At 48.9% G+C, this 24,327-nt stretch overlaps 2 protein-coding genes across 7 annotated transcripts in view; one reads left to right on the top strand and one right to left on the bottom strand.

Annotated features, from left to right (window-relative positions):
- Pml (PML nuclear body scaffold) overlaps nucleotides 1-2,562 on the bottom strand; it is a 32,688-nt gene extending 30,126 nt beyond the window's left edge. For 3 of the 4 annotated variants that reach the window (XM_075965728.1, XM_075965730.1, XM_075965731.1), the window contains exons 1-2: nucleotides 2,307-2,542; nucleotides 100-560 (exon numbers count right to left, since the gene is read on the bottom strand). In XM_075965728.1, coding sequence (XP_075821843.1) covers nucleotides 100-560; nucleotides 2,307-2,435 — 590 coding nt within the window. In that variant the 5' untranslated portion in view covers nucleotides 2,436-2,542. Of the gene's footprint in view, nucleotides 1-99; nucleotides 561-2,306 lie in introns of all 4 variants that reach the window. The other variant, XM_075965732.1, reaches the window with a different exon arrangement.
- Nucleotides 2,563-5,856: 3,294 nt separating this feature from the next.
- Stoml1 (stomatin like 1) lies at nucleotides 5,857-17,014 on the top strand. 3 transcript variants are annotated; one of them, XM_075965725.1, is made up of 7 exons: nucleotides 5,857-6,087; nucleotides 7,411-7,517; nucleotides 9,122-9,271; nucleotides 9,507-9,710; nucleotides 12,691-12,886; nucleotides 13,233-13,451; nucleotides 13,926-17,014. In XM_075965725.1, exons 1-7 carry the CDS (start codon nucleotides 5,955-5,957, stop codon nucleotides 14,117-14,119), a joined length of 1,203 nt encoding a protein of 400 aa, XP_075821840.1. In that variant the 5' UTR covers nucleotides 5,857-5,954; the 3' UTR covers nucleotides 14,120-17,014. The 3 variants fall into 3 exon arrangements, with proteins under 3 accessions (XP_075821840.1, XP_075821841.1, XP_075821842.1); XM_075965726.1 differs by having other exon boundaries at nucleotides 5,870-6,087; nucleotides 13,236-13,451; nucleotides 13,926-14,254; XM_075965727.1 differs by having other exon boundaries at nucleotides 5,944-6,087; nucleotides 7,001-7,517; nucleotides 13,926-14,808.
- The last annotated feature ends 7,313 nt before the right edge of the window (nucleotides 17,015-24,327 follow it).

The following is a 24,327-nucleotide window of genomic DNA, read 5'->3' as shown; positions in this document are numbered from 1 at the left end:
TCAGGGGGACATTAGGAGGGACCACAAGCCAGCAGACCCCATTTTGAGTGACAAGGCTCTCTGAAACTCCCACCCTTGGCTCCAGGATGCTCCACTCACTTGGTCTGCGTAGGGGTGCGATGGTTGGTATTGGAGCAAAAGATGTTGGACTTGCGTGTACCATCGAGGAATTCGCGAACTGAGCTATTGCGGAGCTCGGCCAGGGGCCGGGCCTCGTGCTTGAGGTACCACTGGTGCGCCTCGAAGCACTTGTTACACATGAGCTGCTCACACTCGAAACACCAGAAGTCAGCCGACTCTTTGCAGCGGGTGCACGTAGCCTGCACATCCACGATCTGCCGGAACACCGCCAGGCGCCGCTGCAGGCTCTCAAAGAACACGTTATCCAGGGCTTCCGCAGGAGGGTCGGCTCCCGGCGCCTGGCAGATAGTGCACTGAAAACCCCGTGCCTCCAGGCATCCGGAGCACAGCGTGTGCAGGCAAGGAAGCAGCTTGGGGCACTTGGCTTGGGCCTGGCAGCCCAGGCAGCGCAGAAACTGGAATTCCTCCTTCAAGGTTTGCTGGTGAACCAAAGAGAGAAATGAGGCCTACAGAAAGCCCAGAATTCCCCCACTGCCGGCCCATCCCATCCCTTGAGCTGGATGCTGGAATTGGTAGGACCTCGCATTCCATCCTAGGGAGTCATTGGATCATGCTCTGGCTTATCAGCACCCCAATTCTTCATTTACTCAGGCCTTGCAGCTCTCACTGCACAATTTACCGGGCACCTATCTACATACCACTAACCTCACGAATAGGCCCTGAGAGAAGTCTGGATACACCTTTGCATTCAAAGAACTCAAGTTTGGAAATCAGGTAATACACTAATGTACCAACTTCACACAATTGCTGGGGGTGGTCGCCAATAGTTAGACACAGAACTACTATATGATCAGAACTTCCACCTTTCATATACACCCAGAAGAACTGGGGGACAATCCCAAGCAGATATTTATATACTAATGTGTCCAGCAGCACTAACCACAAGAGTCACAGCGACCCAAGTGCCGATTAGCACATGAATTCATGAGCAAAACGTGTCTGCACATATAATGGAATGTTATTCAACCTTTAAAAGGAATGAAATTCTGATTACATGGATGAACATTATGGTAAGTGAAATATGCCATGAAGTGAGAAATATCGTGCAATTCCATTCATATGAAATTTAGACTAGTTAAGTTCATAGAAACAGAAATTATAGCTATTGTTTAAAGGGCACAAAGTGCTCAGTACAGTGCCTGGCAAATGAGAAATACCCATAAATGTTAACTAGTATCGTTAATCCTTAGCTATAGAATGCTAATAATTAAAACATTATGGCAATATGGCCTTATTTAAGCTTTTGTGAAGGGGAAAGGGAAAAGAATAAAGAGATAGAGGTTTTTCTTTTGGAGATAAGTATGACAAGTTGAGGTAAAACTTCAGGGAGAACCAAGAACTAGGCTTCCTTAGGAGAAGCCACATGAGCAGGGCATGGTGGCACACACCTTTGCTCCCTGTACTCTCAAGGTAAAGACAGGTGGTCTCTGAGTTTGAGTCCAGCCTGGCTTACACGGTGAGCTTCAGCCCTGCCAAGACTATATAGTGAGGCCCTGGCTGAGGAAAAGAAAAACGAAATATCCCTAAACTTCATATGCATAAAATAAAATAAATCTATAAAAATCAAAAGAGAGAGAAGCCAAATGAATTGCCTTGGTATTAGTCAAGACAGCACTTTGGTCGGGGCCAAGTTTTGTCTATTTCTGTTGTATTGTTTTGGAACGGGGTCTTGCTGTGTCGCCCTTAGCAGTCTTGAACTCTCTTTGTAGACCAGGCTGGCCTGGAACTTATCACCTCCCTCCAGCACCTATTTCTCAAGTACTGTTGCTCCTGGCATGTGCTACCACAGCTGGGGGGAGGGGGTGTAAATGGTTTTGTCATGTTTGGGGCATGCCTTTAGCTCCAGGCTATGGCAAAGGAGGCTCCTGCACTGGCCATCTCCCTGGATGATTTTCATCTGAGGTAGGAGCTAAAAGACAAGGCTCCTGGGGGTAGAAGTGGCCCATCTCATTACAATACAACTATACCCACGGCTCTCCTAATTCATGCTGGTTCCTCTTTTTAGTCTATGCTATCCGTCCTACCACTGCCCAGACAGGAGGGTCAGGACCTTGGTGTCTCTCTAGGACACTAAGTTACCTTCTCTATAAAAACCTTCATTCTCAATTCCACCATTAAAGTAAACCAACAAAATCCTAACAATCCTTCATCTAACCCAGTAGTACCTCCGCCGGGCTTTGGTTGTGTTCATGGTCTTCAGAGGGGTCCTCCGGAGGAGGCATGGTGGGCGTGGGGGCCAGGGTGGGGTCCTGTTGAAGGCAGGGAGATCCAGAGGACGCGGGCGCCTTCTGCATGGAAACCGGTGCAGTTTCGATTTCTGGAATGGGTTTGTGAGGGCGGGAGAGGAGTCCCAGACTTAAGGCAAAAAACTGAGCAGCCTGAGCTGTCCAGCGGGGTGGTACCCGCTGAGGGCCCGCCTCCCGAGAGGAAGTGAGACAAGGCTGGGGCGGGTCTAGGGGCGGAGGAACTGGTTTTTGAACTCCCTTCGGGAGTTAGAAGAGAAAAAGTAGGGAGCTATGGAGCCACCTCGGGTAGAACCAGAAAGGTTAACCAAATACGCAAACAAACAAGCCCAGCGTGGTGGCATGGCTCTGTAGCTGAAAGATCGCGAGTTTGACTGCTCAACGACGGAAGAGACTGCCACACGCGTTATGCAAGCTAGGAGAGGTGCAGAGCCTGGCTGGCTATAGAGGCATTCCCCTGTTCCAGATCTGTCTGTGAGCTATTCAGCTCACCTCACAGCTCTGTGCCTTCCTAGTTAAGAACCCCTCTTTGAGAGAACCACCAAGTCACCCCAAATGGAGACTTCGACCCAGTATTGGGATGAGTCTGCCTGGAAAGGCATCCCTCAGTTGAGAATGGAACACGCAGTAGAAAGTACCGGGATTCAGGGTTGCAGAGACACTTTTAAGAGAGAAGAGAATCTAGAAAGGAAGACCATTTCCAGATCTGAGCTGGAACTCCTGAAAAACGATCCCTGAGAAGAGGAGATTAATCATAAGGCGGAAGACTGACCAGTTGTATAAATGATCCGAGTGTTGGTGAAGGTTTTGGGACATGGTGTCAGCTGTGTCTCTCTGGTGACCTTGAGACAGGCGACTTATGAGTAGTGGCTGTGGGATGCAGGTGGGAGGACACTGGTGAAGGACAGAACAGGATGAAGCCTTGAGAGACGGCGGGTTTGGAGAACGGTGGAGAGAGCAGGGAGGCAGGGGGAGGACTGGCCAGAAGCAGAGGAGAGAGCGAGGAGACAGAAAGCTAGCTCTAAGGGAAAAGGAGTTCAGAACCCCGTGGGCGAGGGAAAGGCACACCTGTAGGTAGTCTCACTGGCCGGTGCCTTTGGCTTTCCAGCTTCAATCTGTTCCCACCCATTTTTCTGGCCCTGTGTACATCCATCCTACGCTGTGTTCCTATATGATAGAGATCAAAAGGGATGATGACAGGTCCCTGCTTTTGTAAACTTAAGAGTTGAGATGAGGGAGGGGCTAAAGGGAGACACAACTTCCTAGAGACTATGAGAAGCCTTGAAAATGGTCCATACCTTCAGGCTGACCTGTACTTCTTGGCCTTTAAAATTAGGCCATCAAAACAAGAACAGTCAAGTGTAATGGACAATTGTTTCTGTCATATTTTGTTAAAAAATGTTTTTATACAAATATTTGTGTTTTCATTCCTCAATTTCTTTTTCATGTGATTATGTTAACATCAATTAAGAGAATATCAATGATTATATTTAAGTTCCAAATGCTAAAAGAATGTCCCTCAGGGACATTGTCACCTAAATTTATAATGCATTTGCAGTTGTATGAGAAATAGTTATGTTAGGTGTAATTATTACATTGTTAAATATATAATGTGTTTGCAATTATACATGGGATAGTTATAGTATGTTTAGGCATTATTATGACTTGTTATTGTTTTCATTTGGGAATTAATCACAACATAGGGAGACATGATTGTATCTCAAGTTGACAAGGGGTGGAATTGTGATGGCTATTCTTGGTCATCAACTTGACTACATCTGGAATTAACTAAAACCCCACTCCTGGTACCAACTTGTCTTTTTATTGTTGTGATGAAACACCATAACCAAAAAGCAAGTTGGAGAGGAAAGGGGTTTAATCTGCTTACATTGTCCACAGTGTAGTCCATCGATGAAGGAAGCCAGGACAGAGACTCAAACAGGGAGAGATCCTAGAAGCAGGACCTGATGCAGAGCCCATGGAGGGGTTTTGTTTACTGGCTTGCTCCCCATGGCTTGCTCAGCCTACTTCCTTATAGAACTTACAATGGGATGGGGCCTTCTACATCAATCATTAATTAAGAAAATGTCTACAGCCTACAGCCCAGTCTCATGGAGTTCCTTCCTGTCAAATGACTCTAGCCTGTGTCAAGTTGACATTAAATTAGCCAGCACAGCAGTCATAGGCAGAGGGACTTAGAAATGGGCTGTGGCAGGGATCTCGGGAGGCAAGATTGGGAAAGCTTCATTTTTGCTGGTTTTATAAAATGGCCTCCTGACAGCCTCTCCAATATCCCATTGGAGTACATTTGCTCCCTTCATTTGGGCATTCTATAGCCATGGAAAGACAAGTTCATTCAAATACCTGAATCAAGGTGTCTAATATGATGCTGTGATAACTCTGCCATCTTTACCTCTGTGCTACATCCACCTCCACCACCATCACCTCCACCTCCATCACCATCACATCCTCCACCACCACCACCATCTTCTTCATCACCACCACCACCACCTCCACCATCACCTCCACCACTACCACCACCACCACCTCCACCACCATCACCTCCACCTCCATCACCATCACATCCTCCACCACCACCACCATCTTCTTCATCACCACCACCACCTCCACCATCACCTCCACCACCTCCACCACCACCTCCACCACCATCACCTCCACCATCACCTCCACCACCTCCACCATCACCTCCACCACCATCACCATCACATCCACCACCACCACCACCACCACCACCACCACCACCACCACCACCACCTCCACCACCATCATCTCCACCACCAGCACCAGCACTACACCACCACCATCACCTCCACCACTACCACCACCACCGCCGCCACCACTACCACCACCACACCACCAGCACCACCAGCACCAGCAGCAGCAGCAACAGCAGAACCACCATCACCACTAGCACCACACACTGCCATGCTTCCTGAGGTGTCTGAACGTGGAATTTCTATTTCATACCAAAGTTCAGGCCTTCTGACTTTACCTTGTCCACAGTGACTCAGATCTGCCATCACTAAACAAGTACAACGCTCAGTATGACAGGCTCTGTCTTTTGGGCTGTGGGGAAACAAAACAAGATCAATTTGCCAATTATGCCCAGGAAAAAGCCCAAATTGGAGTAAAAACACATTTGTCAGTGTGTTGAGTTTGGAGGAGTATTGTGAGGCAGATGACATTTCCTTGATTCTGGAGAAAAGGCTCCTGTAAAGCTATTTTAAACCAAACTTCCTCTCCTCCTTTCTTAAGGCCAGGTAAAGATCAGAAAAGAGGTGGCTGGGACCCCTCAAGAAGCTCTAGTTTAGAGGCCATGTCCCCAAACAGCGACCGCAGTTCAGTCCTCCTAGCACAGGGGGCGCTGTAGTACGGCAGGTGCGGACCCGGTCAGCTTCCTGCTGCTGAGCAACCACTGTCCTTGGCGACGCAAGTGAAGCCGGAAGCGGTGGAGGCGAGGCTACGCGAGGCGAGGCGGGGCGGGGCTGACGCGGACTGGGCAGGGCCGGCGCCTGGTGGAGGCACTGGGCCTGTACCTGGTCAAAAGTCATGTTCGGCAGGTCCGGCTACCGGGCGCTGCCCTTAGGGGATTTTGATCGTTTCCAGCAGTCAAGTTTCGGCTTTCTGGGTTCGCAGAAGGGGTGCTTGTCCCCAGAGCCGGCCGGCGTGGGGCCGGGGGCCGGTGAGTGGCTGCCCAGCAGCACTGCGGACCGCAAAGGGACTGGCCGGTACCCCCAGACCTGTCCTCCCTGCCTATAGGAGGAGGGAGCATGAAGGGAATAGGATGTGGAGAGGGTGTCAGACCAGGCGTTGGGATGCTGCTGCTTTGTCCCCTCTAGAGCCACCAGCTGCAGCTTCGGAACCAGCGTAGCCCCATCTTCCCGAATCTCAGCTTTTCACATTCATATTTTCAGGATAGCCCATCATGCATAGAAAGAAAACAGAACTCTAGGCAGAGGAGGCCACAAGCAGCCTAAAAACACCTGCAGAGAAATGGAAAAAGAATCACCCAAGGGTAGCAGCGCAGGGACCAGATGTCTCCTGTGTACTGGTGAAAATGCACAGAACAAAAAGGCAGGCCTGCAAGCTTTGCCTCTTTCTTGCTCCAGAGCCTTCTGTGGCTTCTTTGGCCTGACCTTGAGAATTTGGGCCCTCTGTGGTTCTCCTGTATTGATAACACATTGAATGATTTGCCATTGATGAATGAAATTCCAGTATTCTGCCTCCTGTTTTTAGGACTGCTGCTGGCCAAAGAGTTGATTCCTGAAGAGGCCAGAGTTCAGAATTTAGAAAACCCTGCAGGCAGGGGCTCCCTGAAGGATAGAACAGTCTCTTTTCACCTTGTCTAGGGCTGGGAGGCGAGCAGACAGCAAGCTCACCCTAGATTCTGTGGCTGTCTGCTCAATACCCATTCTCGATTCTTGGTTCTCCAGGGGTTAGAATCTTTGTCCTTAGCCCCATCTGCCCAGCTCTTCCCTCCAAACAGCTTGAATTGAAATATACATTAATCTTTTTAGGGAATTAAAGTGGAAGTAAGATACTTCATTTTCACTGTGACTCTTGTTGATGAACAATGACTGTTTCATCCTTTTTAGCGGAGGTCTTTTCCCCCATAAGGATCTCACGAAAGAATGCTTCTGGTAGAAGAGGAATGTGTTAGCACCCGCAGCGTTCGTTCCACCAGCATAAGTGTTCTCTTCCAGGTTTGGGTGGGCAATACACATTAGACAAGGGGTGGCTGATCCCTGCGCTGTCCAGCAAAAATCACACGGATTGTGTTCGCAGATTCACTGGCTCTTACCTAGGAGAGTAAAGTCTTGTGTGGGGTGTTGCACGTGAGATCAGTTAGTTATGATGTGTGGTCCCTAAATAGCTTCGGGAAGCCTCTGAAGCAGAAGGCAGGCAAAACATACACATGACCCCAGACTCTGGGGACACTGTACTTGAAGTGGCCCTGTCAGGCCCAGCTGGTAGTCTGTGGTTGCTTCTGCTCTTTTGTCCCCAGATGCACCTGAGAGCTGGCCCTCCTGTCTCTGCCATGGCTTCATCAGTTTCCTGGGGTTCTTGCTGCTGCTGCTCACCTTCCCCATTTCTGGCTGGTTTGCTCTGAAGGTAAGGCTGACTGAATGCTGTTGGGGAGTTGGGAGACACAGTGAAAGCTTTGGGTTTTGATGACTGGGTTCCCCATATTTGGCCCCTTGCCTCTAAATGTTATCACAGCTCTGTGAAACAAGCAAGGCTGGGTTGTTCAATTTCTGAAGGCTGATGATGTCAAGTTCTCAACTTGACATGCCTATGAAGAGGAAACCTCGATTGAGGGATTATTACCTCCATCAAATGGGTCAGTGGCCTTGTCTTTGGGGGCATTTTGATTGCTGAGTAGTGTAGGAGGGCCCAGTCCCCTGTGACACCATCCCTAGATAGTTGGGCCTGAGTTAGTTGAGCATGCAGGGGAGGCGGGGAAAGCCAGTAACCGTCATTCCGTTATTCCCCAAGGTCTCAGCTTCAGTTCTGCCCCCAGTTTCCTGCTTTAGCTTCCCTCAGTGAAGGTCTGTAGCCTGTATGTCAAATAAACTCTTCTCCCCACGTTTCTTTGCTCATAGTGTTTATGACAACTACAGGAGAAACCAGGACAGTTCCCATCCTTCAGATGAATAAACTGAGGGCCAGACTTAACCAGAATCACCTTGGGAGCCAGTAAGGAGGAGAAATGAGTTTTCTGAGGCCTGGAATCTAGACACATGACTTTTCCAAGTCATCCTCCCTTTCGCTCAGGTCCATTTGAAAGAAAAGCACACAGCTTGCCCTGGGAGCTCAGGCCTCATTTTACAGAAGTGGTGGTATTTATGGGAAAGGATGGGAGGTACCGCTGTAGTTGAGTTCCACCCCTGGCAGCTCCTGGTGAAGCCCAGGCAGGCTTTTCTCTTTGCATGGTCTTGGCAGTGATGTCTCTAGAAAGCCTTTGAGTTTGTGTGGTCTAGAAGGGAGCACTGAGTTGAACTCAGATCCTACTTCTACAGTGCCACGTAAACAAATGCCCTATGACCATGGATGCAGGGCTCTCTTGCCTTTAGTTCTCAATTTACATTTAACTATTTCTTGAGGGTCTCCAGGGATCTGAAGGTGGTGAAGCTGTTTGCTCAGGGCATTTGTAAGAGCAGCCAAGCCTTTTCCCCAACGAATCCAAGAGCAAACAGTTCCCAGAATGAGTCATGATTAGCTTCAGGCCACAGAGGTAAAGTTTCTCTGGGTCAAGTCAGTACTAGTGCTGATTAAGACATGGCCTGTTACTGAGAACAGCATTCAGACCATGGCCCTTTCCTTCGAGGGACTGTATGATCACCGAGCATGTCTGCGAGCCTTGGCTCTCTCGTCTAAGCACAGCTAAGTGTCGTGGTCTTTTTGTCACTGTGATAGCATAGCCATTGGAGACAGTTGAGAGGCGGGCTCACTTTGGCCCTCAGCTTCAGGAGTGTCCGTCCTTTCTGTCTTGACCCAGTGTGTTTGAGCAGAGCATTACCGTGTACCACCTCATGACAGAGAAAAAAGAAAATAGGAAGTGGTCCAGGTTTGCTTCTGGCCTTCACACATACCCTACACACCAAGAATATTAGACTGGCAGGGTGAAGTGAGGAGGGCAGAGGGGGGTCTGGCAATTGACATTGGCCAGCCTAGGCGAACCACTTCCAAACCCTTTCTTTTGCCATCATGAACAGATCGTACCCACCTATGAGAGGATGATCGTGTTTCGACTGGGCCGGATCCGAACCCCCCAGGGCCCTGGCATGGTTCTTCTCCTGCCCTTCATTGACTCCTTCCAGAGGGTGGATCTGAGAACCCGAGCCTTCAATGTTCCTCCTTGCAAGGTGAGGGGCTTCTCAGCTGCCCTGCACAGAGTGAATGTGGTCATGCATGGTGAATTTAGGGTATACCTGGGCTTTGAGCCACACCTGACTCCACTTTCTTGGAGATACCTTTTAGTCTTTGAGGAACTAGCTGCCAGGCAAGTGGGTTAAGTTGGGTAGTCTCAGTGAGTTTGACCCTCCCCCCAGTAGCCCCTGCCCCTTTTAATGTTATCTCTATCATGGTCTTCTAAAACAGTTGGCCTCTAAGGATGGGGCTGTGTTATCTGTGGGAGCTGATGTCCAGTTTCGCATCTGGGACCCAGTGCTCTCCGTGATGGCTGTGAAGGACTTAAACACAGCTACTCGAATGACAGCCCACAATGCCATGACCAAGGCCCTACTCAGGAGGCCGCTGCAAGAGATCCAGATGGAGAGGCTCAAGATTGGTGACCAACTCCTGGTACGTGGCTTCTCACGAGGTGCGGCTCTGGGTCTGGCAGCGGGGCCTGGCCCTCTCTGCCAGCTCACTTTGAACAAGGACAGAGTTACTCTGGGTCTTGGCTCACTATATGTCCCAACATTATTACCACCTGAAAAGAATTGGGTGAGGCCCCACGTGACCCGGGGCCCACACTCGAGCACACGTGTCCTGAAAAGAAGTGCCCTAGTGGAAATCCTTGGCCCTGCCTCTGGCTGCTGAGGCTTTCCCCTCCACTGCTTCTTTGACCACAGCCCTGCACCTTGGGCCCTCTGCAGTTTCTGATCTGGTGGGTGAGGGGAGCAGGGCTCTCTGGGTGCAGCCACGTGCTTGGGACTCCTGCACAAGCATTTTCATTTAGAGCTTATCTTCTTGTTTAGAACAGAACAGAGACTCGGGGCTCCTGAGTCTGTCTCCTGTCTCCAGCTCTACATGTATGAAAAATTATGTACACTAGAATTTGTCTTCTTTCCTGTCTATTACATGTGCAGTGGTCTGTCCCTCCCATACCCAACTTGTGCTTCCTCTCCTCCTGTGTGGCCTAGTGTTTGCCCAACATCACCACGACCCCCAACTGGGGCAGAATGAAATTCCTACCAAACAGCGGCCCTCATCGCACAGTGGTTGTTTGGTTGTTTTGTGGCAATGCCAGTTGAGGATGGAACCCAGGGCTGTGGGCATGCTAGACAAACATTCTAACACCGAGCCCTGGCCCCAGGCGCAGCATTTTATGGCTTACAGAGTACTTGTCCCTGCCCAACAGCATCTCAGCTTCTCATTTTCACTGTGAGAGGCCAGTATTTGCCGTTTTAATAGAGGAGGGGCATTAAGGCCCAGAAATTATTCCAGTTGGTTCTGAGAACCATTCATGGTAAAGGGCACTTCTGGGCCAGAACTAGGCCATCTGCTCCTACCCACAATGCAGTGTTCATTCTACACAACTCAGGTAGTACGCTGCTACCAGACTTTCTTCATGCAAGCACATCCTGTTATAATTCATCTTTGGGAAGATAAGATTGATCTTAAAGTTGTACTGCTTTGACATGAGAGGGGCAGTTTGGAAGAAGTTCATGTCAGATGTGAGAGTCTCTTAGGGTCCATTGCCCAGAGCCTGTCTACATCTCCTGGTAGAGTCGAGCTCAAAGGAACTCTCTGGAGCTGCCTTGTGTCTCTCCAGTCCTGTTCAAACAAGTGTGCATTTTCCACTTCCCTTTCCCCTCTGCAGGGTTGTGAATTCCCCTCCCACCTCTTCCTTAACTGCTACTTCTCGGCCTCTTCCCCAGTTGCATTTTGGCCAACAGCTTCTTAACCCTCCACTGCCCTCCTGCGGCCCCCACCCCTTGCTCTCTGCCCACCCTGCCTCTTTACTCTCAGGAGAGACTGCAGGCAGAACCTTCATACCCTCTGCATCTCTGCTTCACTGTGCTTCCTGCTTCCCTGCTGGAGGTTCTTCCCTATACTGGGCCCTGCCTGATCCCATCTCTCTCCCAAGGGTTCCTTCCTCAAGCTCTCATCCCTTCTTCACTTCCTTCCAGAAGGTTCTGTTCCTCTCCCTCCATCCTTAGTGTGAACTTCGCTCAGATTTAGGCGATAGCTCTGGCTGTCACCAGTGACCTCTTTCTGGTCTGACCAGTAGGTGTTTCTCAGCCCTTCCCCTATTGCACCTATTAGCTACAGTCTCCTTTGGATCTTTCCACCAGAGCCCCTCACAGCCCCCAGCCCTGCATGATCTCCTGCCCTACAGAGTCCAGGATTCTTTCGTGGGCCTTCTCATTTCTTTCTGCCTCCCGCCTCCGGGCAGAGCTCCAGGGCTCACAGTAGTATGCTCCAATCTTATGTTTGTGCACCCTGCTCCCCTTTATCCTTTGGAAACTTACAAAATCATCCACAGACACCTTGAGCTAACAGTACGAGAATAGTTGTTATCCCTCCCCTTCATCCCTTGCGTGTCCTCTCTACATGAATGCCATCATGATCCCAGGAGCCTGCCTTCCCCACCCCTGGGCCATCCGTATGCATTGCACAGTCTGTTTCCCTCTCTTGTGCCTGCTGGGACCTGGCAGGGTTTGCAAGGCAGGCCTCCTTCTGCTTCTGTCTTACCACTGCCCCCCAGCCCTCCTCGTCCCCTCTCCACACCCCTGCCCAGACCCCTAATCCCCTCACCACACCCTGCCCAGACCCCTAATCCCCTCACCACACCCTGCCCAGACCCCTAATCCCCTCACCACACCCTGCCCAGACCCCTAATCCCCTCACCACACCCTGCCCAGACCCCTAATCCCCTTACCACACCCATGACCAGCCCTCCTAATCCCCTCACCACACCCCTGCCAAGCCCTCCTAATCCCTCAACCACACCCCTGTCCAGCCCTCCTAATCTCTTCACCACACCCCTGTCCAGCCCTCCTAACCCCCCTCACCATACCCCCTGCCCCAACCCCTCACCTCACCACACCCCTGCCAAGCCCCCCTCATCTCTCACCTGCAGTATGAAACCACTCCTCCACTCCCAACCCTCAGCGCAGTGCCTACAGAGCACCAAGAGTACCTTTTCCAAAAGGGAGTCTGCTTGGTTGGCCTCCTCCTGTCTATAAACTCCTCTCTGGGATTCCTTGTCACCTGTGAGCAAATCCAGCAGAGCAGGAAGAGGCTGCCTGGAACCCTGAGTTCTTTTCAGTGCCCACTCCATACTTGAGAATCTAAGTGGAACTTTCTAGACTCTTCCATTTGGGGTTTGCTGAGAAGGTCTCCTCTGCTTCTACTTAGAGGTCACACCTCCCTCCCCGACTCAGCTCTTGTCTAACCATGCAGCTGGCTTTTCTTGCTGGATTCCCATCTGGGAGCTTCTCCAGTATGGATATGGGACCTCCATCCATGTCCATATGTGGCTATAGTGAGTTGTCCAGAGATGTTCAGGGAAGCCTTATCAAATGACTCCCATCTCTTCCCTCACCGCCCTCAGCTGGAGATCAATGATGTGACCAGAGCTTGGGGCCTGGAGGTAGACCGTGTAGAGCTGGCAGTGGAGGCTGTGCTGCAGCCACCCCAAGACAGCCCAGCTGTGCCCAACCTGGACAGCACCCTCCAGCAGCTGGCCTTCCACTTGCTGGGGGGAAGCATGAGCTCAGTGGTAGAAGGTGCTCCATCCCCAGGACCAGGTAAGGAGTCGAGTGCTCACCCGCTATCTTAATAGCAGTTTTTCTTCTAGTCCCTTTTGCTGACTGGAGTGGGGGGGGGCTGGAGAAGAGCCCAAGTGTGCAAGTGTGTAGAGGCCCTAGTACCTCTGGGAAGGAGCTGTAGTCCTGCATGAGCTGGAAGGAGGTGGTGCTGCAGGCCAGAGTCGCTGTGGTGTGGCTGGGGATGTTGGCTGGGAACCTAGAAGCAGCTTAGGAGAGGATACAACTGTACAGAGCATGAGGGGCTGGAAGAAGCAGCTTCACAAAGGGGCGGGGTGATGCCTACCTTCACAGTACACTGACCTGTTCTGTCTCCCTCCCGACCCAGTAGACACCTTGGAAATGATAAGTGAAGTGGAGCCGCCTGCCTCTCATGCCGGGGCTGGGGATGAGCCCAGCTCAAAGCAGCCCGTGGCTGAGGGGCTTCTCACTGCCCTGCAACCCTTCCTGTCAGAGGCACTGGTTAGCCAGGTTGGGGCCTGCTATCAGTTCAACGTCATCTTGCCTAGCGGCACCCAGAGTATCTACTTCCTGGACCTCACTACAGGTGTGGCCATCCCCTCCATCCTTCCCTTCCCACTCAGATGCTTGTGTCCTCTCCCTTGGTCCTTTAAAGACCATCCGCTGCTCCTCCCCCCTGATTGGAATGAACCCATAATGACAGCTGGGGCTTTGGTTTCCCTGTGATTGGCAGAACAATTCAGTCGGGTAGCCAGGAGCCTCACACACAGCAGGCCTGCTGCATCCCAGGCTCTACACTGAGCGCCCTACTTGTCAAGATTATCATTCTCTTCATAAATTTGCAAACAGAAGCAACAAGCAGTTACAGTCAGTAAAGTCTGAAGCCACTGTATTAGAGCCTGCCTACTCCAACTGTATGTCTGGAGGGTGGGGTTGAGTCTAGGCCACACCCCCAGCTCTAGAACTTGAGCTAACCAGCGCTTGCTGTTCCCAGTGGGATGTGCTACCTCTCCTCCCCACATAGTATCCTCTTACTGATGCCAGTGCTACCTCCCCACAGGACAAGGCAGAGTGGGACATGGAGCACCTGATGGCATCCCTGATGTGGTGGTGGAGATGGCTGAGGCGGACCTGCAGGCCTTGCTCTGCAGGGAACTGCGGCCCCTGGGGGCCTACATGAGTGGGCGGCTGAAGGTGAAGGGTGACCTAGCTGTGGTCATGAAGCTGGAGGCTGTCCTTAGGGCCTTGAAGTAGCAGTGTTGGTTGTCACCCATGGCCTAACCGTGAACCTGGTGCCAAGCCAGAGAAGCCTCTTGGGAAAGGAGGCATTGGTCTGGGCTGCAGAAAATTGAAGCCCGAAGGTGTTTCCAGCCCAGCCAGGAGCCCAGAAGGCTGGAAGACAACTGTTGCTGGTCAGTGCTGAGTCAGCTGTCCTGCACTTGAACCTGTGTGGTTCTCTGGACAGGCCTGTGCTCCCTCGATCCCCAGCCAAGTGCCTAGTCCTGAGCTTGCTACGGAGTGAAGACAGAGCCCGGCCTGCCCTGCCCAGCTGGTAACTTGACTGGACAGACGAGGCACAGGAGCAGCCTGTATGTCACCCATGGGAAGGACCAGAGCACATGGATCGTGGCTCTGACATCCAGGGAGATCAGAGAGTAGGGAAAAGTGGGGAGGGCAGCCCCCCAAGAAGGGGTTGCTGCAGTGGAGCCAGGCTGCCCCTCTTTTCTATTGACAAGCCAGAGCAGGCTAGGAGGGGAGGGCATGGACAGAGGAGAGTTGTTTCTTCAGGGGGCCTGCTCCCGAGGACACCTGGTCTTGTCCACCAGCTCCATCGTGCATGCTTGAGGAGCTGGCTCAGGGCAGCATGTGGGAGAGCCCTGCTATTCTGTGCTTACTAGAGGCTTGAGAGCCTCTGACAAATAAATGTGGCATTTACAGCGTGCATTGGAGAAGTGCAGCTGGCTGTGGGGCGCGGTGGGGCAAGTAAGGTCTATAAGGCCCTATGCATCGCCAAGAGCCAAGGCTAGAGACTGACACAGGCTCTCGGGGCATTTGAAGCTCTTCCTTCTGGGAAGAGCCCTGAACATCAGGAGGAGGTGACTGTGGGTTGCTCTCTGTCTCTTTTTATAGCGAGGGAACAGATTTACCAGGGAAGTAGGGCATGAGTACAAAAACTAACTGGAGAGCAAGGTGAGGGGCTCTTAACATGTTCAGGGGCGGAGCCGGAGCCACTGTGAGCAGACGGGGTTGCTTCCCTGGCTGATGAGGGAGATACAGCTTGCAGCCTGGCTGTTGGCTCATCTGGCTTCTGCTCCACTGCCTCAGCTCATGACTAAAAAGTGAATGTAACGTTCTGGAGGGGATTGTAGAGAAAACCAAATCGCACACCAAGCCCATAGCCCTCAGCTTGTCTGCTGCCAGTGCCAGTCCTTCCTCCTGGGCCCTTGGACTGGTACCAGGCCCTACAGTGTGTCCCTCTGTCTTTTCTGGTGCCAGATGCTGTCTTGTATTGCTATAGGTTCTCCACCTGGCCTGGGCATTCCCTCAGAGCTAGTGTGGGTCCCACAGACAGTAGGGACCATCTTGAGACTTTCTCACTGAGGCTGTGTTCCAAAGCCCCTCTCTAGGCCCTGCTAGCTACCCAGTGCCCCTTAGAGTCTTTCCCTCCTGCTGAGCTCCCTCAGCTATTGAGGAACCATTTTCTTTTTTATCCCCAAGAAAGCAGCTAATGTCACTTTATGTTTTTATTAGAATTTTTCTTTTAACAAAATAAAATATGTTTAAGGTAAAACAAAATCATCATATCTAAGTTGGATAATCCAAGCCAACAGAAAAAAAAATAAAAGAACCCCAAGAAAAGGCAAAAGAATCAGAGACCCGCTTGTTCCCACACTCAGGAGTCCTATGCAAGTCCTAGACAGAAAGCCGTAGCATAAACCGGGGCCCCGTGTGCCTCCTGCTTCAGCCTGAGTGCCTGTGAGCTTTGCTCAGTTGTTTTCGAGGGCCTTGTTCTCCTGGCGTCCTCTGTCTCCCCCACTCCTGCCCTTTCTGTAGGGTCCCCTTAGCTCTGAGGGGGATGATTTGGTAGAGACATCTCACTTAGAGCTGTGTGTTCCAAGGTCTGTCTCTGCACACTGTCCAGCTGTGGGTCTCTGTATTCCCATCTGCTGCAGGAGGAAGCCTCTCTGATGATGGCCGAGCAAGACACTGACATGTGAGTACAGCAGAGTGCCATTAGGAGTTATTTTATTGTTACTTTTTTTTTTTTAGACCAGTAGTATTTGGTTTTACCATAGGTCTCTAAGTTATCTGGACTCGGGTTCCTGGCTACCCAAGCAGTGTTCCATCTCATGGAGTAGGCCTCAGGTCACATCAGACATCAGCTGTTAGACCCACACAGTTAGTGTCACCGTTGCCCTATGTATGCGACGTTTGTAGATCAAGGTTTTGTAGTTGGGTTAGTACCTTTCTAGGTCATAGACCTCAGAACTTCGGGAGTTGTAGGCACTAGCTCAACCCTTCCTTGTTCAGCGAGTTGCGTTGTCTTTGTGGGGCCTTGCTGCCAGTTTATGGAGAGCAACCTATTGTCTTGGCAATAGCCTGGATTTCTCGGGGATTTCCATGGGACCCTCTTTGTCAACAACTCAGTTGGATGAAACCCAGCCCTGGCACTGCAAGCTTTGTTTGGTGACACAAGATGGCCAATGGGAGTTCTATACCCCTCGTTATTTAGACTTCCTTAGGGTCTCCTTCATATATTATAGGAAGTTCCCCCGCAGTTTCCATACCACCCCTCAAATGCCCTTCAGTTCTAGCTGTCTTTTCCCTCCTTCCCTCTCTCAACCCCATCCCCCTCCCGTCTCACCTGGTCCTCCTGTTTTCTCCCCCCCCCCACCTACTGCTTCAGTCCCTCCCCCTACCAGGGAGATCCATATATTCCCACCCCAAGTCCCTGTATGCCTTTCCTCTCTGGATTGTAGCTTGGTTATTATTTATTTAAGCTAATGTCCAGATATAAGTGAGTACATACCATATTTATCTTTCTGGGTTTGGGTTACTTTACTCAGAATTATTTATTTTTTCTAGTTCCATCTGTTTGCCTGCAAATATCTTGATGTCATTTTTAAAAAAAAAACTGAGTAATACTCCATTGTATAAATGTACCACGCTTTCTTTATCGATTCCTCTGCTGAGGGACATCTAGGTTGTTTCCGATTCGTGGTTTTATGACTAGAGCAGCAGTGAACAGGGAACCCTTCTTTTCCATTCCGCTATACCCACTGGACCATTAGCTACCTGTGAGCATTCACTTGCCAGTGCCCTGAAGGGCTGCTCACACAGGAACCCAGGCCTCCTTCCATGCTCCCTCATCCACAGAACCTTGGCAGCCAGCACTGCCTCCCAGGAAGAGCAGTCAGTTCCAGGAAAGACGATCATGGCTTAAGGAGAACTGAAACTGAAATGCCTTTTTTTTTAAAATGAACTTCTGATTAACATCGTGTTCCAGGAAATGGGAACTTCTGTGGCTGTCTTTGTGTATCCTGAGTGTGCCCCTGGGTCAGAAGACAAGGCAAACTGGGCAGTCCACAGGGGAGGGGATACAGAAACACCTAAAGGGTCTGGCAGAATCTGACAGAACCTTCCTTGAGTAGATCACTAAAAGAGGGAGAGACAGGACAAGAGGGCACCCCTGTTAGAGCACAAAAGGAAGAAACAGGCTGACACCTCCAATCTGATGAGGTGGAACTGACATATGAGGGCTCTGTGAGGGATTTTTGAGGAGCCAGAAAGAGTAGCTATTATTATGTGCCTACTGTATCCCCGTGCTGAGCTAGAAAGAGTAGCTATTATTATGTGCCTACTGTATCCCTGTGCTGAGCTAGAAAGAGTAGCTATTATTGTGTGCCTAATGTGGTATTTGGGTGTCATTTAAAAATCTGTGTGTGTGTGTGTGTGTGTGTGTGTTGTGACAAGACTGGGCTCAGTGTGTGTGTGTGTGTGTGTGTGTGTGTGTGTGTGTGTGTGTGTGTTGTGACAAGACTGGGCTCATAGCCCCACCCGGCTTATAACTCAATATGCTTCCCAGCAGTTGAGTATCTTATCAGCAAGTAAGAGGCAGAGAGAGACATGAGGCATGATGGCCTGCCCACAGTGGCACACCTTCTCCACCAAGGCCACTTCTAACCCTTCCCAAACAGTTCCACTAAATGGGGACTAAGTAGTCAAATATATGAGCCTATGGGGTGTTCTCATTCAAACCATCACGATAGCTGATATATTCACATGGCTCAAAACAAAACAAAAAAAAGTGGGGGCTGGAGAGAAGGCCCAGAGCTTAAGAGCCATGGCTACTCTTCCAGAGGACCCAATACTCAGCACCTACATGGCTGCTCACAACTGTAACTCCAAGCTTGTGGATCTGACACTCTGTTATGGCATCAGGCACCAAGCATGCATATGGCACACAGACATACTTGCAAACAAAGCAAAAAGCCTATACACTTAAAGTCATATTATAGTAAATTTGTTAAAGATTGAGGGGAAATGCTGTGAAGATTGTCCCTAATGTGCTCCACCCCATTGAAGTGTCTCCTTCATCTTCCTCCACATGGCCTTGTCATGCTCCCAGAGGGTTGTTACATGATGGTGGTGATTATTATTGTTGTAGGCCTTGCCCTGTAGCCTAAGCTGCCTCAAGTTTATAGGTTCATTCCCACTGCAGAGTACTATAGGTGTTCACCACCAAGCCCAAGTGTTACCCCGCCCTGGAGTAGGAGGCTGCTAGTTCGTTCCCAACCACCTAGACCCGAATAATCACACAGAAACCGTATTAATTACAACACTGTTTGGCCAATTAGCTCACGCTTCTTATTAAGTAACTCTTGCATCTTAACCCATTTCTATTAATCTGTGTATCACCACGAGGCTGTGACCTACTGGTCAGGTTCTGGCATCTGTCTCCTTCGTCAGCTTACATGGCATCTCCTTGACTCTGGCTACTCTTTTTCTGTATCTCTGTTCAAATTTCCCTTCTGGCTTTACTCTGCTAAGCCATTGGCTGAAACACCTTTATTCATCAACCAATAAAAGCAACACATACTCAGAAGAACATCCCACATCACCCCCCAGCTTTGTTTGAGACAGGGTCTTCCTATGTAGCCCAAGCTGGCCTTGGCCTCGTGGATCTGTCTCACCATCTCAAATGCTGGATATATCGGCATGTGCCACCACACCTGACTGCCTCCTTTATTCCTAATTCTTCATTGCATTCCAGACAGGTCGTGCCTGTCATTTAATGGCTTTGAAAGTCAGCTGACTGAATAAGATGCAATCTTGTGACTGGAGGGATGGCCTAGTGGATGGTTTCTGCCAGACAATCATGAGGACTGGAATTTGAGTCTCCAGGGCTCATGAAGAAACAGGGCGTGTGTGGGTGGAGAAGATCTGTTACTCCAGAAACAGGATCCCTAGACAAGCCTGGACTGACGAACTCAGCTCAGTGAAATACCTGCCTCAGTAAACACAGTGGAGACAGATTTAGGAAGAGAGCCGGTGTCCACTTCACTGCATGTGCACCCTCACAAATGTGCCCCCCAGTGTACATGCATGCAAGAGAGTTGATTTGGTTTGTTGAGGAAAGAAGCAAGGGAGACAGAAATACTGAGGTAGCACAGAAGAACAATGGAGGAGGAAGATGACGGGAACAGACAGAGAAGAGAAGATAGTGCCCAGTGCTGCGATGCTTAATACAGTTCTTCATGTTGTGACCCCCAACCATAACATTATTTTCTCCATAACTGTAATTTTGCTACTATTAATAATCATGATGTAAATATCTGATAAACAGGATATATGTTATGTGATCCCCTGAAAGGGTCGTTAGACCCCCAAAGGGTATGTGATCCACAGGTTGAGAACCACTCCTCCAGGGTCACAGGTTTCTGTCTGCACCTAGACTGTATCCTAGCTTTGACCTTGGAGCTGAGAATAAGAAAACTGGCCTTGTAGCATCTAAGCTGACTTTAGACCCTGTAGTATCCAAACCACTAGGCTTGCCACCAAGATGAAAACAAAGCCTGCTAGTCACCCCAGAGAGGCCAGAGTCACCTAGAAGAGGAAAAACTAGGAAAAGACTCCCAGAGGTCTCCCTGCCTTCTGCCTCCTGATCTGATGACAAAGGAAACCTGAAGTAAGCAGTCTGCAGTGTGCGGCGCCATCTGGTGGTGCTTGAAGATCAAAAGGATTTTCTTCCAGGCAATGCTTGCAGGGCGGGAAAGGTTCTGAGGATAGTGAGGGAAAATGTGGGTAGCCAGGAGAGTTCACCTGGCCTGGCCACTCCCCATCTTCATAACGAACAAACATCCCTGCTATACCTGGGCCTGGGTGGGTTTGCTGGGGCTGAGGGCAGAAGGAGAAGCGAGGAGTTAGTCAGGAGAAACTGACTTTAGTTAGTCAGGTTTTTGGATTAAATTTGTGAGGTGGGCTAATTATATCAAAGATCATTTCCCCATGTTTTATGAACATTAAAAATGAGGATTTCTACATCAAGTGTAACACATTTTGAGATAATACAGTGTGAGTTTTGTAGGTTTTCCCATGGGGATGATCCAGCTAAGAGCTGGTCTCAGCCTCCTCAAATACTGCTTTCATTCCTGATGTATTCACAGAGTTAAGTATCTTCTAACCCTACAAATCATTTTCAAATATAATGCAACTCCTATGACTGCCGCATTTAATAATGGAAGAAGCTGACATGAAATTAATGACATCCATTAATAATGGAGACATCTTATAAACATTTGATTAAATATTGATGAATTTGTGTTATTCTTTAGTTTTTCCTCTTTACAACCAAGCATTTATCTTAGGTTTTAAGCATTTATGTGGGTCCGTGAGACAGTCAGGGGCTCTTTGCATGCCCATGGAGGGGACCTCCTTAACTGATCGTAAATATGTGGTCCTGATGACCTCCCCATGGCAAAGCCATAAAAAATAAAAATGAGGCAGGTTATGGTGATACACGTCTTTGATTCCAACACTCTTGGGAGGCAGAGTCAGGTTGATCTCTGTGAGCTTGAGGCCACCTTGGTCTACATAGCAAGTTCCAGGCCAGTCATCGTTATATAGTGAAACCCTTTCTAAATAAAAGGCCGGAATGAAAGTGACTCAGAAGTTAAAGAGTGCTTACTGCCCTTGTGCAGGATCTGGGTTTGGTTCCCATCACCCACAACTGTGAACTGCCTTGTATTGCTGGGGTTCTGATGCCCTCTTCTGGCCTCTGTGGGTTCTGCATGCACCTGGTGCCCACATTCTCACACAGTCTCCCACACATAAGCATGAATGAAAATAAATCTGTAAAAGGTAACAATAAAAAAGAATAAGACTGCATCACAGATGAAAGACAGCACAGGACCTGGCACACTCTTAAGCACCCCATAAAAAGCAGTTGATGTTCTTAAACATATTCAGTGCACACACGTTCATTCATTCATAAGCTGCATTAGAAATGTCAGTGTCTGGGGAAGCTGTTTTGCTAATAGGACATGACGAGCCTGTCCAGTGAACTAACTGCTTATGCCCACAGACTTGTGTTGCTGTCGACTTGGTCAGAAAGCATGCTTGCTGTAGTGGTCAGGAATGACTGCAGGGACTCATGACTGGTCATGGAACGTTAGTATCACCCCCTCAAAACTCAGGGACCGTAGTGGAAGAAGGGGTGGGAATGATGTAAGTGCTAGAGAAAGGGTAAAGGGAGGTGTGAAATGATCATTTCTAGGTATGGCGTGGCTTCTTGCATGCTTGAACACACAACACCTGCACAAAACCTGGGCAAAATTGGGCCTGTCAACACCCGGTCATGCAAAGAAGCTAAAAATATAAAATGGAGAAAAGAAAGCATATTCAACAAGTGGTGCTGGCATAATGATACCAACATGTAGAAGAATGCAAATAGACCCATATCTATCACTATGCACAAAACTCAAGTCCAAATGGATCAAAGACCTCAACATAAAACTAACCGCAATGAACCTCATAGAAGAGAAAGAGGGAAGTTTACTTGAAAGCATTGTCACAAGAAACCACTTCCTAAATATAACCCCAGTAGCACAGACACTGAGAGCAACAATTAATAAATGGAACCTCCTGAGACTGAAGAGCTTCTGTAAAACAAAGGACATGGTCAGCAAGACAAAATGACAGCCTACAGAATGGGAAAAGATCTTCACCAACCCCAAATCAGACAGATGACTGATCTCCAAAATATACAAAGAACTCAAGAAACTTGACATCAAAAAAACCCAAACAAACAAATAATCCAATAAAAAATGAGGTACAGACCTAAACAGAGAACTCTCAACAGACAAATCTCAAATGACTGAAAGACACTTAAGGAAATGCTCAACATCTTTAGCCATTAGAGAAATGCAAATCAAAACAACTCTGAGATTCCATCTTACATCTGTCAGAATGGCCAACATTCTGATAACAGCTTGTGCTGGAGAGGATGTGGTTTAAGGAGAACACTCCTCCATTGCTGGTTGGAATGCAAACTTGTGCAGCCACTTTGAAAATCAGTATGATGATTTCTCAGAAAATTAGCAAACAATCTACCTCAAGACCCAGCAATATCACTTTTGGATATATACCCATGGGATGCTCGATCATACCACAAGGACATATGCTCAACTATGTTCATAGCATTATTGTTTTTCATAGCCAGAACCTGAAAACAACCTAGGTTCCCCTCAATTGAAGAATGGATAAAGAAAATGTGGTACATTTACACAATGGAGTACTACTTAGCAGTTAAAAAAAATAACGACATCTTGAAATTTGCAGGCAAATGAATGGATCTAGAAAAAAACATATTGTGTAAAGTAACCCAGATCCAGAAAGACAGTATGTACTTACTCATAAGTGACATAAAACAAAACAAAACAGGTTACAGTCTACAACCCCAGAGAACATAGACAACAAAGAGGACCCTAACCTAAGAGAGACATGCATGGTTCTACATAGGAAGGAGAAAAAGACAAGATCTTCTGAGTAAATTGGGAGTATGGGGGGTCACGGAAAAGGGTAGAAGAGGAGAGGGAAGGAAAGGAGGGGAACAGAGAAAAATGTATAGTGCAATAAAAATAATTTTAAAAAACAAAGAGAATAGGTCCCGTATCTGTAAAGTAAAAGAAAAAGCAAGAAACATTTCAGCATGGTTCACTCAGCGGCTGAGCCCCTCCATCAGCCCTAGATGTCCTCACTGTAAAAACAGCACTGGGTGGGAAATGGCTCTGGATACTGCAGGGTGAAAAAGAACTTGAGTTGTTCAGAGGGGAGGGTGTTTCAGGTGAGAGTTACAGAAAAGAGAGAAGAACAGAAAAAACCAAAGTCATACTGGTGCAGTTAGAGATAAGGGATAAATGCAGACAAAGCCTTTGTTCTGGGGTCTGTATGGATTCGCAAACATGCATTAATAAAATAATACTAGTTTCAAAAATGCCCTGTCATGGAGGGGAAGGGACTCAGGAGGCCCTACTTTTCACTCATATTCCTAGACTAACTGACTCGCTGGGCAGTTACAGTTGCTGCCCCTTTAGGGTCACCACAGTCTCCCCCATTCCTACAGGCTGAGAGCAACTCACTCACCTGTGTCTGTGAGCCTGCCATTTCACCCCAGTGGTGTATAATCAGACTCTTGCTGACTGAATCCTGTTGGGATTGGCAATTTCACTCAACATCCTCTCAGAAGGTCCACCCACCCAAGCCAAGTTGCTAGATGTAGCTTTAGCCCATTCGTTGGTGTCAAGTAGCAACCTGGGATGCGGGTGAACCAGGGTGTTTCACTATTTATACTTGGGAAGAAGTTTTATTTATTGGGGACTATTACAAATAAAGCTGCTATGAACATTTGTGTTCAGGTCCCATTGGGAAAATAAATGTCATTTTCTCTGGGTTAAATGCGAGATGCTGGAATTTCTGGCATTTTTAGTTTTAGAAAGAACTGGTTTTGTTCTGAAGCTCAAGCCAAACATGGTAGTTGGGATGAAGGCAGGATAGGAAGGAGAAAAGTTAGGATGGTTACCAAGGACGAAGGACACACCTACATGGTACTGCAGCAGCGTACGGAGGTGGTGAGAGCCGACCACACCAGAGACAGCAACTATGATTCAGGCTGCCGAGAAACGAAAACCCACAAGGGGCACGTGGTGTGTGAAAACCCCTTTGATTATTTGCATATGTTAAAAATGGTTCTTAGCCTGTAGAAAACCACAGGAGAATTATCAGTTACGTACATTCTAACAGGAAGAGCCAGATAACATACGAAACCATAATTTACTAACGCTGTCAGAGTTGAGGTCAGAGGCTCTGCCTGAGAAAGATGGGGCCAGTTGTTCTGCTGTGCTCTCCCTGTGAGGGCCTTTCCCGGGTGTGAGGAGAAAGGCTGGGAAGCAGGAAGCAGCCCT

This window comes from Microtus pennsylvanicus, chromosome 3 (genome assembly GCF_037038515.1).
Source record: "Microtus pennsylvanicus isolate mMicPen1 chromosome 3, mMicPen1.hap1, whole genome shotgun sequence".
Taxonomy (NCBI): Eukaryota; Metazoa; Chordata; class Mammalia; order Rodentia; family Cricetidae; genus Microtus; species Microtus pennsylvanicus.
The sequence above is the reverse complement of the archived record's forward strand: the minus strand, read 5'-3'. Positions and strand labels throughout refer to the sequence as shown.